General features: G+C 42.9%; 1 protein-coding gene across 1 annotated transcript in view; it reads right to left on the bottom strand.

Moving 5' to 3' along the window:
* Positions 1-9,192: 9,192 nt before the first annotated feature.
* Positions 9,193-18,407, bottom strand: part of SLC6A5 (solute carrier family 6 (neurotransmitter transporter), member 5) — a 55,603-nt gene continuing 46,388 nt past the window's right edge. Inside the window, 3 exon segments of the mRNA XM_009886304.1 lie at positions 9,193-9,348; positions 11,779-11,946; positions 16,136-16,236. Of these exon segments, the coding sequence (XP_009884606.1) occupies positions 9,193-9,348; positions 11,779-11,946; positions 16,136-16,236 (425 nt within the window).

Genomic DNA, 18,407 nt, shown 5'->3' with positions numbered 1-18,407 from the left:
GGAGCTCCCCCCCCTCTCTAAACGGTTCACGGGGGGAGCACACCCGGTCCTCCCCCCCAAAAAAAAAGGATGAAGTCCCCCCGGGTCCCCGCAGCGGCCACGGGTGGGTGCGAGGTGCGGCCACGCAGCTCTGCCGGGGCTGCGCACCTTCAACTACCTCCTCCTCCTCCTCACTCTCGGCATAAAAATAGTAAGCATCGACGCTTATTAACTATTTAGTCTTCGTAATAATTTATGCTTGGCATGAGTAAAAAAAACGACGTTCTGAGATATAATAGGGAAATCCATACCCTTCCTCGGGCTCCTCACGTGTCCTTGCTCAAGTCACTTAACTTCTCGCTCCTTCGCGCCTCTAAAGTGTAAAAAGGAGGTAAAGTATTTACAGATACTTGTGAGTCACCCAAGAATCTGCTCCAATGGCGGTTTTAAAAACCTGTCTTCAAATATTTCTTCCCTCCAACCCTTTGATTTGACCCCATCCTTGATGAGAACCAGACCACCACATGCACCCATTATATGCACTGACTCTCCCCCACAGAACACCTGATTTAAATTGAAGTAGAGATGATAGGCCCCAGATGAAGCTCCCATCCCACTGAACTGGGGCAGAGGGAGATTTCCAGCTGATGTGGCTTTGCTACGGTTCAAATAAAGCCATTTCAGCTGTAAAGCCAGGATCCTCCTCCTCTCTGCGGCCTCCCCTCACCACATTGTGGTTTGGTTCTGCACCACGCAAATTCCAGCCATCTTAAAAGTAAAAGAATAAGCTGTACCTTCAGATAAAGTTAGGATGACACCAAAAAAATCGTGCCTTTTTTAGGAGATAGTTGCATTCACACACCTTTACATTAGCAAGAGCGAAGAGTATGACTTGGTTGCCTAATTGCTTCATTAGTAAGATCTCTGAAAACAGCTGTTCCTGGCTGCAAGCAAGGTAAGGCACTCCAGGGAATCTCTGGGGTGGTCATTCCAAAAACATCTCAGTAATTTATCTCCAGCGTATCAAAACAGCTCTTATGCAAATATAACTTTGTATCTTCTTAGTTTTGTTTAGGATGCCCTGTTATTAGCAGTACTCTGGGGCACGAGGAGAAGTATATACGTGGTATACAAGTATATGTGTGTATACATAGATATATATTCATAGCAACAAGAAAAAGAGGCAATGGTACACCAGCAGGTGAAGACACACCTTTCTATCCCCATCCTGATAAAATATCTTTTCTGCATAGTATTTACTCTCTGATTTAAGAAGAGATTTCTTTCTGTGAAATAGGTCTATACATCCAATTCATGTTAGCTTAGCTACGTTTGTGCTTATCTGGCAGTAAAACCAGGGTCTTTCTACGCACCAAATAAAACCTAATTCAACTGAAGTTTTCCATTTTCTACTTGATGCAGTCTTTAGTGGATATACAATTTAAACTGGTCGGAGACAGATTCTTAAACAGACCTGTTATTAGCTTAACCTAAATCTAGATTAAGTGCTATTTAAAAAAAATTACTGTGGGTACATACAAAAATTTGCACTGAATTATCAGCTTTAAAGCACAACTTCAAACACATCTTGAACAATCTTATGGATAAAGATTGTCGTCATCATTCCTGACTTGTTCTTCAGTTGATCAGAAACATCCAAAGGTACTGCAAAAAGTAACACAAGCAAGAAGTGCGAGGAAGTGCTCTGAACAGAGCTGGTCCCACAGATGTGGGTCTTCCTCCAGTCCAGCTCAGCGCCCAAATGATCACACATCGGGAGAGAATCTTACAAGTATTTTCAGCTGTTCATAGCGGAAAAGGATAGGGTAAATGGACAGAAAACAAAAAATCCCATTCCCCCAGCCAACGCTGTTCTTACACCTCCTCCAATGGCAACAGATCATCTCCCTTTATCACCAAAAAAAATCAGAGATTCTGACATGATCTTGTTCGGCATATAAATAGCTGAAGGGCACGACCTTCAGATAAGAATTAAAACTGTGCTCCTGAACGCTCTTAGCAATTAAAAAAATAAATAAAGTCTGATGGCACTTTTGCAAGAGTAAAGCGCTAATCCTGGCAAGCTGGCTGGATTTCAGCTCAGATAATATTCCTGTGAAAGATTGTTCTTGCACTCTCAGTTGGACGTTGAATGCCTCTTGATTTTTGACCGAAATTATTGTGATGTTGCTAACCGTGTGGTGTTAAACTGTTAGTCCTGCCAGCCACAAAGCTTGGGGCATTTTGCAGTTTGATGAAGTATTTTTGACTTGGCCCAGTATCTGTCTGAGCAGTTGTAAGGTTGTTTGCGTGCTTTGGATAAAAGGCAATTAAAAGTGCTAAGTATTACTTTAAGCGCAGCTGAATGTGTGGAGCCCATTGCCAGCTGAACTGCAAACGGTGGGAAAAAACAGTGCTTCTATCTGGGGCGAAAAAAAAAAAAGGAAAAAAAAACAACAAAAACCACACCACCACCCCAAAACGCCTCGTAGCTCACGGGATGGAAAATCTCCTCGATTCCCAAGTAAGGCTCACATCCCTGGAAAACCTGGCTCCGAAGGGAGACTTGCAATCCATACGAGCAAAGTTTACTTTGCAGCCAGTAGAGGGCAAGAATTAAAAACAGCATTTACACCTAAATACTAAGAAAAAGAGTAGACGTAAAGGGGTGGGTGGGGGAATACTGTATGCCATACCCGTCCTACCAACTGATAAATAAAGGACTAGATAAACAGTCCAACAGGCTGAAAGTATCCACGTTAAGGTTTATAATTGCATAAATATCTTACAAATGCACCAGAATGAGGCCTTACAATGAGAAATCATTTGTCTACTTCTGTAGTTAGTGATGAAGCAATACCTACTGCCTTTTTTTTTTCTTTTAATTCCCAAACACATGTTTAGCTAATGTTTGAAGACCGCAAAGTCCAAATTAAACTTTACAACTGATTAGTCTATTAGGTTGGCATAAGATGTGCCCTTCGATCTCCACTCCGGCCATAGGAATTTCAGTACCCGAAAGAGTAAAATTATTAAGAATTAAAGGCATCTGCTAGCACTGCAATAGAAGATGCACCCATCTTCTAGTCATTTAAGTAACGTACGTACGTTGGTTTAAAGCATGGCCTGGGTGATTCCGTACAACCAAGTCAAAAGGACATGGATTTTTATTTGTTCCCACAAGTTTAAAGATTTAAAGCAGTAGTGCCTAATGGTGACAGCAAAGTACTGTCTTTTACTCCCAAAATCTGTGTGTTGAGTCATTGACTCACATTGATTGACTGGAGATTTGACAAATTCCACGTGCCTCAGTTTTTCCTCCTGAAAAGGGGACTAATGACACTTACCTGCCTCTGAGGACTCTTACGATGCTCCCTGGTAACTTCAGACTTCTCCAAGATGAAAACTGCCTTATACGTGCAAAGAAGTACTCTAGTCTGACATCGTCAGGTCCTGCCACCTCCCTCATCTGCACATACACACCTCAGAGAAATGCAAGTTCACGGACAGAACAAAGAACTTTATTTTTTTTGGGGGGGGGAACGGGGGGACGGATTACCAGAACTCCTGGAACAGTCCTGCCACATCATGACTGAGCTCTCTTCAGGATTGGGCCCTTGCCTGGAATCACTGGCACGTTCTTGGCACCACGCTAGTATCTCTTACCTGCCACCACGTTTGACGCCACATTGCGATCAGACACTGCACTTCAGCTATTGTATTTGGGAGCAAGCTTGTCAAAAGCTGGTGTCTGCCAGCAGGGAAATGGGTTGGATCAGTACCATTCCCACAGCGGGCTGCCGGGAAGGGAAGAACTCGCTCACCGCATCGGTGTCGTGGCGCGTTGCCCCCACCGCACTGCAGGAATTCAGCTTTAAACAAACGGAGCAACAACATCAGGACTTCAGAACATCCTTACGCTTCCCTTCCCTTCCACCTCTCATCTGCATCTCCAGCAGATATGAACCTCTGTTGTTTTGAACAGTTCCAACAACCTTTGGGATGACTGAATTGATAGGATAAAAAGGATTTAGGCAAATCTAGTTGGTTCTCTGATAAGCAATCCATTATTCCACAAGCTGCAGAGCACTCAAATAGTTAAGAATCCAAACATTTAATTGATACTTGTTTCTGCAGCTGTGCTATATCTCCATTTCCCAAGAGGGCTGTTTCCAGTTGCTGCTCAAGGTTTCTAACAATCAAATGGATCAATTCTGCGGATACCTTAAGGCTGTGTGTTAAGTAAGAATGATGTTTTTGGTGCGTATTGGGTGGGGAAGGAGGCGGTGGAAAAAGAGACGTTTCATTCACCAGAAAAACGTTGATGTATTTTCTGTTTTAAACACTGGACATTTATTTGGAGTCTTTAGAGCCCATACATTATCGAATAATTTTAATTTATCACATCCAAATATAATAGGCAAATATATAATACAATAAATTGCATTTGTACACATAAATACAAAATTTGAGGTAGGGCCTCAAGAATAATGATTTCTCAAATTAATAAACATACAGCTTTATAATACGTACTATATGAGATATATATGATGCATCCTTTGTAACATAATATATCTTCTCCACGTATAGCTAATGAAAAAATTATAATGACCTGGTTAGGGTACAAATCTTTATCCATAGGCAGCAGTACCCCATAGAATGCCTGTAAATATATATATATATTTATATATGACATTACGCAAGTAATTAAGATTTAACCCATCAGCGATGGGTCCATAATAAAGTGCCATAGGACACAGGGCGCAAATTCTCAGCTGGTGTAAATTGTCACAGCTCCAAACAAAGCTGTAGCAATTTATACCAGCTAAGCATCTACCTTACAAGGTAATACTACATAATATAAATGACAGATAACAACATGTTTTAGTCGATCGATAGTTTTCCTAACAATGGAAGATAGCTATAAGGCAAATGGTTACCTGAAGATGTATTTAAACATTATGGGCAAATAATAATATTGCAAGCAGTAAGGTCCAGCCCGGTTCTCACATTATGTTAAACCCATCAGGAAAACCTTCTCTCTTTGGCGATAGGCTGCCTGAGGGTGACAAAGGCAGAAACCCCAAATACCCGTAACCCTCCCCCCGCAAGTCATCAACCTGAGTCCCTCGGGGATGTCAAGCTCTGACCATTTTACAGATATTTTACGTGCACACCATTTAACTACAAACTAAGAAACAAACGTCTCTTATGGTGGTAATAGCAAAAAACGGCGACACTTTCTGGGACGCCACGTGCCGAAGCTCTGCAGCCCGCTACCCACAATCCCTACAAGTCTGTCTTTAATTGCAAGAAAAAGTGGATCTGCAGAATAAGAAACCAATAGGAAAGCAACATCTGCCGTAAATAAGCAGTTGCTTTAACACAGGCAACAAGAAATCATATTATCCATACAACTGTACATATATTCAAAAAAGAACAAAGGTATTTAAAATAAATCAGGCGTTGGAATTCCATGGTAAGAGACAGCCACACAGTGTATCGGAAGCAATGATCTTCAGTGCTGAGGCACATCTAATGTGGTCAGTGGAGCAGAACCTAATCAAAAGACTACGTTGACCCAATTAAAACATCACATAAAGACAATCCGAGTCTTTTTCAATTAAAGGTCATTTTGTTAAACCCTTCTTTTGGAAACAAAGTGCTGCCACGTCTAGCTGAAACACAGGTTTTGAACATTGCATATTAAAAAGACTAGGAAGACCCAAAGAACTTGAAGATGGCAAGCATTTGCATTAAATATAATCTTTAATGCATACAATAATGCGTCTCAGCTCATCCAGAAATTCGATTTCATTTCAAAGAAAAAATATGCAACATAAGTAATTTCACCAAATTTGAACATTTTTTACTCACAAGATAGATAGATCTGCAAGTACATACATCACATTTTTACTAATATGGCTTTTTCCCCTCCTTTTTTTTTTTTTTTTAAAGATCTTTACTGGTATTTAATTAGTTACTAAATTTATTTTTAGAAAATTATCAAAGTACATGCAAACTTTTCCTAGAACATGGTAAATGAAGTGCATTCCCAAACTTCAAGGTTACTTCTCATTTAAAGAAGACACTGCTGGGTAATTTAATCTCAACATTCAGATTTGCCAGTAAAATACTTTAAAAAAAGGTCTAATGTGAAAAAAAAAAAATCTGCTTTTAGCATACAGCGAAAATGTCACATCTTCTGTGATTTTTTTTTTATATTCGTTTCTCCCCCCTCTCCAAATGTTTTTGCAAGCCTAGTAATAGAGGTCAAAGCTGAAGGCAAATATCAGTGAGAACAAAATCACTGTCATCTGTTTTCAGAGTTTCAAAGTCAAGCCTAATCCTGTGCTAATGACTTAGCAGGCACAGGAACAACATCTAAATTAAAAGCAGGCAGATTAATTACATAAATCAGGGAAAGCAATTCAATTTTTCATATGCATTCTGGTTCGGTAATCCAAGCCAAAGGAAAAAATATCATAATCTAGCAGTATTCCTTCAAATGATATCTCTTTTATACTTAAGGTAGACAGTAACTGACATCCTTACACCGAGGTAATTTTATTGCAATTAGTTAATCCCGGTTCCAATGCATGTCCTGAGACAAGTTAGTAAGTGAAAGGATTCAGAAAACTGTTAAGCGATTTGGGTGTATTTTCTTTTTTTAAAAGAGGAACGAAGCTATGGATTTGTTATTTTACACTAGTAGTGAAAATAAACTAGCCTGGACTCCAAAAATAAAATCAAGATGCTGGGTAATATTGGTAAAGAGAGGCCTAAAGCTATTTATCCTGATAAAAACACATCATTCCCACTAGAGGTGCTGACTTAGGTCCCTTTCTTCACCCAGAGAAGGCCCCTCAGCCCCACGTAGACGTGAGGGGCACATTTCCAGCTCATCTTTACGCACCTTCATTACTCCAAACAGAGCGTGGCTTCTCCAACCTGCCTCTGCCAGGAAAATAAAAGCCAGAAGTAAGAATAGCCACCCCTCCCCCCTTATTAAAAACAGCAGGCGAAGCTGGCACCGGGGAAGGGGGGCACAGCTTTAAGGCAGAGAAGCTCACGGAAGGGTCCCGTCTGGCTGCAGTGTGAGACGGGGACCGGCAGAGCCCCCCGAGTGGGGATTCGGGGGTCAGCACAAAATATGGCAAAATCTGCCCTCCCCTGGCTGGGTGACAACCCCTGATGGCGCTTCGCTTGTCCCGCCTGAGGATTAAAGGTCTCCAGCAGTGCCTAGAACTGGCAACACTAATTGCCCCGTGAAAGAGGAAGTTCAGCAAAATGATTAATATATTTAATATACATATATATATACACACAGAGAGAGAGAGAGAGAGAGAGAGAAAAGAAGTTAACGATTCGGTGGAAGTGTGACGTTAAGGTTTAGGTTTTGTTTTGTTTTCTTCGACGGGATGAAACAACACCTCTACTGATCTACGGACACACATTAACTGAAGATTTACCTGAGACCCTGTAATATGAAGACAGACAGACAAAAGAACGGGATAGAAACAGTCCCCTGAAAGGAAAGAACATTTACCGGCGACTGCAGCAGTATGTGTGGGGAAGGAAAAAACAGGCTAAACTACTCTAAGCTCACCATCTCTACACTGATTGATAAGATATTTATAGGGACAGAAAACATCACTAGTACACACTACATGAACACCGATCACCGTTAAAAAATATCATATATGTATGTATAGGATATAACAAGATAGTAAAGGTTACAGTTTTGCCAATTATGGAAGATATATTTTTCTCCCTCATTCTAGTGCATTTACAATAAATTGGGCTAATTTTCTATTCAGGTAAATAAATGTACTCTTAAAAAGCTCTATTTTTACTCTGCCCAATAGGTATCAAAACTATTGAAGTCTAACATTCCTATCACCGCTTGTATCTGATTTCTAAAATGTAATGATTTACAATGTCCTGTTGCTCCACGATGTTATAATGGCCATCTACTAAACTGTCCTCTCCCCCCAACCCTCGCATTTTCTATATCTAATGTTGCATCCGTATGGATGACTGCAGTGGGTAATCGCTGGGTTTTTTTGGTTTTTTATTTAATGAAAATGTTTTAAATGAAAAAAAAAAACCACCTATGTACATTTCAGAGAGAATACTGCTTTGAAGAATTTACGTGCTATATATATAATATATAGACAAGCGGGGTTCTGCTATTTCCCCATCAGTTGAAAGAGAAGAATACATCTAAAGATTATATAAAGATGTTCATAGGAGAATGAACGGGGAGTCACAAAGTTGAACAGCACATCTAACTTCTAATAACTGTTGTCAGGTGGTAACTAGACTACACTTACCACTGTAAGAATACAAAGTTAGGCACAAATTATATGATGGCTTCTTGAGGAGATACTGTAAACAAAAGCAGAGAAACAAGGAAAACTGTGTTCAGAGTATCGGAGCGAAGTGACTAAAACCACAGTTGCGCTTAGTGTGGGGCAAGGTTTCAGACACTTCTCATAACCGAGGCATTTTTAATTGAAATGACAAATAGCAAATTCTCAAAAGAAACGTTATGACGGTACTTTGAACAGTGATGCCCATACACCTCAGTCTCGCACCATTCCCAAACCACTTCTAGACTCAAATGCAGTTTAGTCCCAGTCTTAAGTAATTACTTCTTTAATTTTTACTTTTTTCTACTTGAAAACTGTCAATGTAGGCAAAGTCACCCCGCCTACCGCGTGAGCCTTATGCTGGATTTATACCAGCACTACAGGACAACCCCTTTGCTCACTTCCATCCCATCCGAGGGCTGAACTTCCCTTGGATTACACGGGTAACAAAATCCTCGTCCTAATCACAGCTACCTGTTACAAGGATGCTTGTGTGAAACGGGTCAAATTATGCACATAATTTCCTTAAGAGATTTTTTTTTTTCCATTGTGGTTTTTTTTTTTTTTTATTCCTACATCACCTGACAAAACCTGGTACGTCACCCGTTACGCAGTACATTTTTCCTGTCTCACCAGGTGCAGAACAGGGCATGGGCATCACCTGCACCTGGAAGTGGTCTAGCTAGGTCTTCCCTATGGCATGCAACAGTTAGTCCTACTTTCCTAAGCAACCACTTTCAGGCACTGCGAAAAAGAAAAGAAGAAAAAGCGAGGAAAGAAAACGGGGGGGAGGAATCAGAAAAGGCTGACAATGTTATTGCCACCCATGTAATAGTCATTAGCATTGGGTCCCCAGCTCTATATCCTTCACCGGCAGTTTAAGTCCCAGGGAAGAGGTTCCCAGTGGATCGATCATATTCATGTAACGTTCACCGCGGTGCTTGGCCAAAAACGGACCCCAGTCGGGCTGTGGAGAGCACACCAACTTGAGTCGCTGCAATGTGGGGGAGAGAAAAAGAGAGTCTCATTCGAAGTTACGAAGCGGAATGACAGTGCAGAAGCAATGAGGATGGGCTCATTTGAGATTATTGATAGTGGCCCTGCAATGCTCTGCTGCTCAGTGTTTGTTTTGCACAAAGTTTGCAAGATTAATAGAGGATAAAGTGCCCAGATTTTAATTATACATTCTCCTGCGCACCATGTGAAGGGAGAACAGAACCACCGCTACAGATTGTGCAGCTCACTTACTGAAGGACATGTGCACAATTACTTAGCCCAATGGTCTAAGCAGTGGGTAACTGCATTAAAATAATTGGATTTCTGTTTAGCATATTTCCCCAAAGTATACAAATGACCAAAAAGAAGTACATTGCTATGAATGAACAAAGATTTTAATTTTAAGATGACAAAAATGTTTCATTTCTATCTGCAGGAAAAAAAAAGAAAGAGAACGTTAACCTGGAAAACAACAAAAATCTTCTAATCTTTCCGCTGATTTCTTTATTGAATATATAATTTGATTGGCGCATTTACAGATAAAAAGGAAAGAAAACATATTTCTGATGACTTGAGAGGGAACAATTATATGTTTATTACCTAATAAAGTGAATCAGACCTCTATATCAGTTATTTTAATCTCTGCTTAATTACCAGTTTGCAACTCTTACCTCCCAAATCAACCATAATAATTTTATGCAGCAGACTCAGTATTGAAGAAATACCGAGCTACGTCTGGAAGAGCTTCAGCAAAAGCCCCTTCAAAACAGATCCAAGTTTTTGCTGTTTCTTTGGGTGCACCACTAGAGAGGGTCAGTAAGGAGAGCACCCTATTTTTGTGACAACGTATATACCAGTACTACACATAGAAGTTAGAAGATTTGAGGCAGAACAACTTGTCCCAATGAGAGAAACTGATGAGACGGTAAACAGGCACGTTTAATTTAACATTAGCTCATTTCCAGTAGGAGCAGTTGTCTCCTGACCTATGCGCTCCAACGTGCTCTACACAAGGGCTGAGTGGCCCTTTAGACAAGTGGCCTCGTTGCCTGCTGCCAACGGTGCAGATGCTCTCCCTAGGGTGTCCCACCACTTAATATTAAACTCCTTTCCTCCGCGTGAAGCAGAAAAGCGTCGTCTTTTCCCTCAGGCATGTGTAGCGCGACATATTGAGAGACCAAAAGATTATTCTATTTTAGTACATTTTCTCTCCTTTTCATTTTTGAGGCGTGTAACAGCCCCGACGGGTTTTGCAGGAGAGCTGAAGAGGGGAGGCGAGCGTCTGCTCCGCATCACGAGGCGGGAGCAGCACAAGCAGTGTGCAGTGAGGAGGAGACAGAACCGAGAAAGCCTCAAAGACCAAAAATGAGGCCACCGAACTTCTTCAGCTAACAAGGTGAACGCAACAAAGGGATGAAATGCCGACAGGAGAAAGACATCGCTGTACCGGGCCCTGCAAGGAGCTGAGGAGCCAACAGGATGGGAAGAGCCAGGGAGCGGCTCCACCATCCCTGGAGGTATTTAAAAGAGAGGTAGATGTGGTGCTGAGGGAGATGGTTTAGTGGTGGACTTGGCAGTGTTAGGTTAATGGTTGGACTCGATGAACTTTAGGGTCCCTTCCAATCTAGCCGATGCTAGGTGGCAGCCTAGGTGGCAGGGAGGACCAGGGCACAGAGCCAGGGAGCAGAAGGGGACTGCCACGTTTCTGGAGCGGCAGGGGGAAGTGGCAGGATGCCGATTTGCAAAATAAAGAAAAGCAGCATAAAAATAAAGTGCCGCCCGGAATTTTTTGAAGCCCGGGTGTCAGAGACGATCAGCATAGCCAGGAAAAATAGAGATGAAGAAGGAGGGAAAATAAAAAAGATCTCCAGCTAAATTTTATCACAAGCAGTTTGATCTGTAGAGCATGACGTCTTTTCATACGTCTTATTCCCCAACTTCATCAAGCGGCACAACTTCCTGGAGCACATCCCGGATGACTCGGGTACCCGACCATCCCGCACTCCGCAAACAGGCGACTCCTGATTGACGCCACCTGGCACTGAGCACTGGGCTCGCCGTGACAGCTGATGCTTCCCATGGCTCCGTGCTGCTCTGGCGAAAAGGCCAACAGAGCTGGGAGAACAACTTTCTCTTGGTAACACCACACTGGGGCTCAGGAAATCTGTAACCCCTTCCAGTTGTCTCTCTTAACGACTTAAGAGCATTTTTCTTTGAGGAACGGGAAATGGAAAGTCTGCATTTTGACTCAACTGAGCATCTCTTCACAACACAATAACTGGTTAACCAGAAAGGAATCTCAGCGCTATTAGACATTCAATATCACAAAAAAAAAAAAAAAAAAAATCAATGTAAAATAAAACCGACAGTCTCCTGTGACTGTATTTTTAAGCAGAAAAAAAAAAAAAAAAAAAGGCAGAAGCGTTACCTCAATAAATTTGCCCGGGGCGAGATGCATTTTTATCACAAACATCACCGGGATCCAGATCACCGAGCAGGCCAGCATCAGCCACCCGAGCACCATGGACCAGCCCGGGTAGTGGTAAGCTCCGTAAGTCATCGGTTCCCATTGGTAAAAACTGAAGCAGAGAATAAACTGGAAACAGGGAAAGAAAACAAATACGTTTGAAGAAGCAAAACGAGACGGTTACGCAGCAAACAGTAGGTATCCACACGCAGAGCTGGTACATATGGAATACAGATAAAAGTGCGTACACCTAAGGCAGAGCGCTGCCACGAGCTGTAATAAACAGGTCAGGGTCTGAATCTAATGAGTTTCAAGGAAATCTTGCAAAATCCCAGAAAAATCACTGTGTTTATGCCAGAAGAACCGAAATGAGATTCTCGCCCCCAGAGTAACGTGCTTTATTACATGGTCTATTGGCAGTTTTACCTAATGTGATTATGCTAAGTTACTCCATTTCACTTACTGTACGAATAGCGATTCAGCTGCTTACATTTGTGCATAATTCAGGAACTTTTGGGAAATGCCCGCGCGCGCAATAATTGCACACAGAAGATTTATAGCGGTATAACTAGGCGAAGGCACGTATAAAAATGATCAGTTTTATTTCCAGAGATGTGGGGTAATTGAAAGTCTAATATTAGACTACCCAAATGTATCAAATATTTGCTTTACAGAGGCAACAACAGAAAAGAATGTATTTGCTTGGGTTCGCATTGTCGGTTTCCATTGCATAAAAATTGAGTTACGACTGATCGGTATCAATTTGTTTCTCACTGTAAGTTCACTAAGTATTACATTTGGAGGGAACAAAAACAGAACGCGCAAGTTTGAACTGACCTCCTTTGCTTTGCAAATTTGCTTCCCCTTAAGAGGCAACGTAATTTCCTATTCCCTGGTTGTGATTAGCAGCAGCGGCTAAGAGTGCAAGGCTGATCAGTAAAAGAACTGAGCAATTTGCAGAAAAGCCTTACAATTCCCTTCAGAGGTGTAACAATGGGTCTAAGGCAGCATCTTGAAAATGGCCGTTGGAAGAAAAAAAACCAAAAAAACCCAGATTAAAAAAAAAGTGCACACACCCTCATGTTTTAGCAAGGTCCTCCAGAGGAAAAAAAAAATGCGTTACCATTTATGTTATCCTAATACTAGAGATTAAACTGGGCTATGTCTTCAAACTTTTAAAAATGGATTTACGACGATACCTATATATTGTCACGATCAAACCACAGTTGCCACTGGATAGGTAAGATAGATCTACCTGGTTTTCCTGCAAAGCAATACTATACTTCCGCAAAGACAATGGGCAGAGGAAAATCTGTGCAGGAAAGTAGCATATCTTCACTATGGCCATTGGAGAAATTGTTGTCATCATAGAAGGTTTCTTTTCCTCGCAACTCAGGATTGTGTTGAGCTCCCCAAAACTCACTAGTCCCCTCACACATGCATCCTGGCTGCAAAAACTAACCCTTTTTCAGTTTTCAGGGGGAAAAAAAATAATAATTACCCCTTTCCTGAATTAACAATACCAAAAAGAAGTTATTAACTTTATCCAGAGCCTTTTTTTTTTCCCCACAAAAATAAAAAGATTTCCCAATGTTTATGCTGCACTAAAGAACAGCACGAACAGGAACCAGCACATGAGCCAAAATACAACTTCTCTGGAAGAAGAGATTGCAAAGGACGATGGAGTCACCAATTTGCTCCTTCAGCCCAGGCAGATGACAAGAGATTGTTTCAAAATGTGTCTCTTAGCAGAAATTCTAGTAACTTTTCTTATCTTGCACCTAAAAGAGCCATTTAGATGTGGTATTGGGGGATATTGGGAGAACTTTGTAGAGTAGGGTAGATGGTTGGACTTGATGATCCCAAGGGTGTCTTCCAACCTAGACAATTCTATGATTCTACGATTCTAAAAATCTACGAATACCTGCAGGAACTATTTAGCACAGCTGCGAAATGATGAGTTTTTAAACCCCTACACAAATACTGACCATTTTGCCACACCAGTGGTCCAGGCCTGGGGATGTTCAGGCTGAAGTAGGTGCTCTCAACCATCACATACCGGTGAAAGACACCTTGGTGGTTTTATACCGACTTACCGGGCTGACGGCTTTCAAAGGGGCAAAAAGGATTATTCCATTCTTGTGCCAAAATACCATCTGCACTCAAAGATTGCATCTGTATTTAGGTATTGAGGTAGATTGTAAATGTAGCTGGAGGGATTACACTTGCACTCTCGGACTTGAAAAAAGATGTGTAGCAATGGTGAAATTGAGAAAGTGCCTTTTTTTTTTTAGATTAAATGGAGATCTGGGTTTGATGTGAAGCCTTATTCCAGGTTTTGGGGTGGATATAAAAATAAAGTTTAAAAAAAAAAAAAGCCAAACAAACAAACAAAAAAATCCACAAAAAAACAACCCCCCACCCCCCAGAAAACCACCTTTCCCTTCCCTTCTTCCCCCTTTCCCTTCCCTTCTTCCCCCTTTCCCTTCCCTTCTTCCCCCTTTCCCTTCCCTTCTTCCCCCTTTCCCTTCCCTTCTTCCCCCTTTCCCTTCCCTTCTTCCCCCTTTCCCTTCCCTTCTTCCCCCTTTCCCTTCCCTTCTTCCCCCTTTCCCTTCCCTTCTTCCCCCTTTCCCTTCCCTTCTTCCCCCTTTCCCTTCCCTTCTTCCCCCTTTCCCTTCCCTTCTTCCCCCTTTCCCTTCCCTTCTTCCCCCTTTCCCTTCCCTTCTTCCCCCTTTCCCTTCCCTTCTTCCCCCTTTCCCTTCCCTTCTTCCCCCTTTCCCTTCCCTTCTTCCCCCTTTCCCTTCCCTTCTTCCCCCTTTCCCTTCCCTTCTTCCCCCTTTCCCTTCCCTTCTTCCCCCTTTCCCTTCCCTTCTTCCCCCTTTCCCTTCCCTTCTTCCCCCTTTCCCTTCCCTTCTTCCCCCTTTCCCTTCCCTTCTTCCCCCTTTCCCTTCCCTTCTTCCCCCTTTCCCTTCCCTTCTTCCCCCTTTCCCTTCCCTTCTTCCCCCTTTCCCTTCCCTTCTTCCCCCTTTCCCTTCCCTTCTTCCCCCTTTCCCTTCCCTTCTTCCCCCTTTCCCTTCCCTTCTTCCCCCTTTCCCTTCCCTTCTTCCCCCTTTCCCTTCCCTTCTTCCCCCTTTCCCTTCCCTTCTTCCCCCTTTCCCTTCCCTTCTTCCCCCTTTCCCTTCCCTTCTTCCCCCTTTCCCTTCCCTTCTTCCCCCTTTCCCTTCCCTTCTTCCCCCTTTCCCTTCCCTTCTTCCCCCTTTCCCTTCCCTTCTTCCCCCTTTCCCTTCCCTTCTTCCCCCTTTCCCTTCCCTTCTTCCCCCTTTCCCTTCCCTTCTTCCCCCTTTCCCTTCCCTTCTTCCCCCTTTCCCTTCCCTTCTTCCCCCTTTCCCTTCCCTTCTTCCCCCTTTCCCTTCCCTTCTTCCCCCTTTCCCTTCCCTTCTTCCCCCTTTCCCTTCCCTTCTTCCCCCTTTCCCTTCCCTTCTTCCCCCTTTCCCTTCCCTTCTTCCCCCTTTCCCTTCCCTTCTCCCCCCTTTCCCTTCCCTTCTTCCCCCTTTCCCTTCCCTTCTTCCCCCTTTCCCTTCCCTTCTTCCCCCTTTCCCTTCCCTTCTTCCCCTTTTTTCCTTCCCTTCTTCCCCTTTTTTCCTTCCCTTCTTCCCCTTTTTTCCTTCCCTTCTTTTCCCTTTCCTTTCCTTCTTTCCCTTTATCTTTTCTCTTTTGCCCTTTTATATTTTCTTCCTCCCCTCCCCCTTTTTTTTTTTTTTTTAGAGAAACCGAAGGGATTTATATTTGTTATCCCGACCAGAACTACGCTGACCTTGGCAAAAAATACCTCCACCTTTGCAGCTAAAACTTTGGCACTCCGATTTCCGCGTCAGCCTTTCCAAAGCACGTCTCTCAGATTGGTTTATGACTCAATACGATGGTTTTCCCCTACCTCAACCTGAGAAAAGACGGGAGGGGATCATATCATTTCCTCTCCCTCTGCGCGTGTATACATACATATGTATATATCGCACACACGCGCGTGTATACAATAATGAAAAATGCCGGTACGTAGTGGTATGCCATACCAGTACTTCGCACAGGCAGGGGAAGGCTACCACGGCAGCATTTGGAGACTCACCATCCCTTCTTTGCCAAAAATACCGTTACTTACGCTCTTTTTTTCTACTACATACACATGCAACAACACGTGCGCCCGTGTGTCTGGGTATCTGCATCCAAGATTTAATTACTACCCTTCAGAAACATCACGACTGATGAAGAAACGACAACGGAACTCTTTGGAGAAGACATTAAAGAAAAAAATTTTGCTTACTGTTAAAATAGTCGGGGTCACAAATGCCCAACAGACTCTCCAGAATTTACTTGGCTGGAATCCAATCATCATTTCTATATCTTCGCAAAATCTCTGCAACCCTGTAAACAGCAAACGCAAATGCAATTAGGTGTGAAAAGAACCAGCTGCAGTTAGCAACATAGCTCTTGTGATCTCCCCTGTGCCCAATTATGAAAAACAAACTCTGACTTGTTGGTTGAAAACTTCAATGGAGGGTCTAACCACACGGTGAAAAATGAGACTAATACAGTGGGAACCATTCTAATAAAATATTTACTTCCTAAAGATTAAAGCAAAATTGAGCTTTTACATAGAGATTAAGTGTTCAGTATGTTCCGGGTTAAAGCATTAACAGTGCGCACTGGTGAGCTGCAATTATGCGTACGCTTGTTAGAGCTTGTTGCAGCGGACATATACGCTTGTTACGTGTACCTTGACAGGACGAGGGGGAATGGCTTCAAACTGGAAGAGGGAAGATTTAGATTAGATATTAGGAAGAAATTTTTCACTCTGAGGGTGGTGAGCCCCTGGCGCAGGTTTCCCAGAGAAGCTGTGGCTGCCCCATCCCTGGAGGGGTTCAAGGCCGGGTTGGACGGGGCTTGGAGCAACCTGGGCTGGTGGGAGGTGTCCCTGCCCACGGCAGTGGGGTTGGAACCAGATGGTCTTTAAGGTCCCTTCCAACCTAAATCATTCTGTGATTCTATATTTCACTGTGAAGATGAACCTTATTAATATCAGTAGATGTGTTCCGGCACAGACAATATCTGAGCTTCTCTACACCTGCTACGTGACTGGGGTACGACTGTACCACTTCGCACCAAAACTGCTCACGTCCTGCTATTCTTCATTTGATCCGTAAGCAATACTTAGAATTATTAGAGAGCACCCGTAAATATTTTAAATTCTACTCAATGTTGTTTGAACACACAGATCGACTGACATGTTGATTCTTCAGATTATTGTATTGATTGCATCTATAAAGCTACTTGAGTTAATAAAACGGGCAAAATTGGAAAATCGGTGTTTCAGCTGTCTCCGCAGCTGCCTTGCTGGCCACGGCTTGTGGCTGGAAAGGTGTGCTGGCCCACCAGCGGCTACTGCCCGCATGGAAAAAGCCCATCTGCTTTCCTGCCTGGTTCTGCAGCACTGGTGAGGTGAATGGCCCCTACTCAGCAGAGCCGTTAGTCATTTATCCAAAAGTACTAAGAACAAAATTGAAATGTGTTCCAGCTTTTCTGAAGAGGATAAGAAGAGGGAGGGCTGGGGACAAGGCTGAGCTTCTCCATCGCGCAAACATCTCCAATTTGGGCCAATTTGTCATTTATTTTATCTAATAAAGCAGACGATCGTCTCTGCCATTTAAATTTTACAAAGCATTATTCTACAGCGTTTAGTCTAACTTTTATGACGCGGGGACAGGAGTGGAGCTCAAATATTGGAGAGAAGTCATTGAGGAAGGGAGGAAACACTTGAAACAAAAGTAATAAACTACTGTATGTTCTTATCGCCCTCATAGCCAGGTGCTGCGGCCGCTGAATAGAAGAAGGGATAATCCCCAGGCTTGATCCACCTAATTTTGAAGCCTTTCTGTTGATGTCAAGGAAAACTAAATCTATCCACCAGGCTCTTCCCAGAATTAAGGAGGTAAAAAATGGCAATGGCTCAATATTCGGCGTCTTCTGGAGCACCTCCAGGGAAGCAGCAGGGCTGGACGGTGCCGGGGCAGCTCTAATGCCCGGCTCAGAGGGCGAGCACAGTGTAAGCCAATTCAGGCAGACAGCGTGTCAGAGGAAAGCTAAAAAAACCCCATGTTATGATAAGAAATAGAGGAGAAAAATTGAGAAATTAAACAAGAAAATGATACTGCAAAAACTGCGCTGGTTGGGGGGTGGGATGACTACAGCCCGCAGGGGATGTAAGCTTGGAAAGCCAACCCAAGGGCACCCAGATGTCACTTTTTTTCCTGTAACTGTAATATCCCTCTCTCCTTTTCTCTTTTCCACGGTTAATGCTCTTCTTCAGAAAGCCTCTTATCTTCTCTGGAAAATACATGTAATTTTGACAACCCATGGAATCACCGTATTTCAGCATCCGTCAGACTCATCACGCATGTCTCCATTTTGTAATAGAGCTTTTATGCCTGGACTGACCGTAACCCTACGGCTCTCAGCGTTACAGACCCCAAAGGAGACCTTAGCCCCAACGGAATCATTTCACGTGTTTTCTTTACCTGCCTATTACAGTTCGGCGC

Source organism: Charadrius vociferus, unplaced genomic scaffold (assembly GCF_000708025.1).
Source record: "Charadrius vociferus isolate BGI_N301 unplaced genomic scaffold, ASM70802v2 scaffold115, whole genome shotgun sequence".
NCBI classification, from domain to species: Eukaryota; Metazoa; Chordata; class Aves; order Charadriiformes; family Charadriidae; genus Charadrius; species Charadrius vociferus.
Note: the sequence above shows the minus strand (reverse complement) of the source record. Positions and strands in the feature narration are given on the sequence as shown.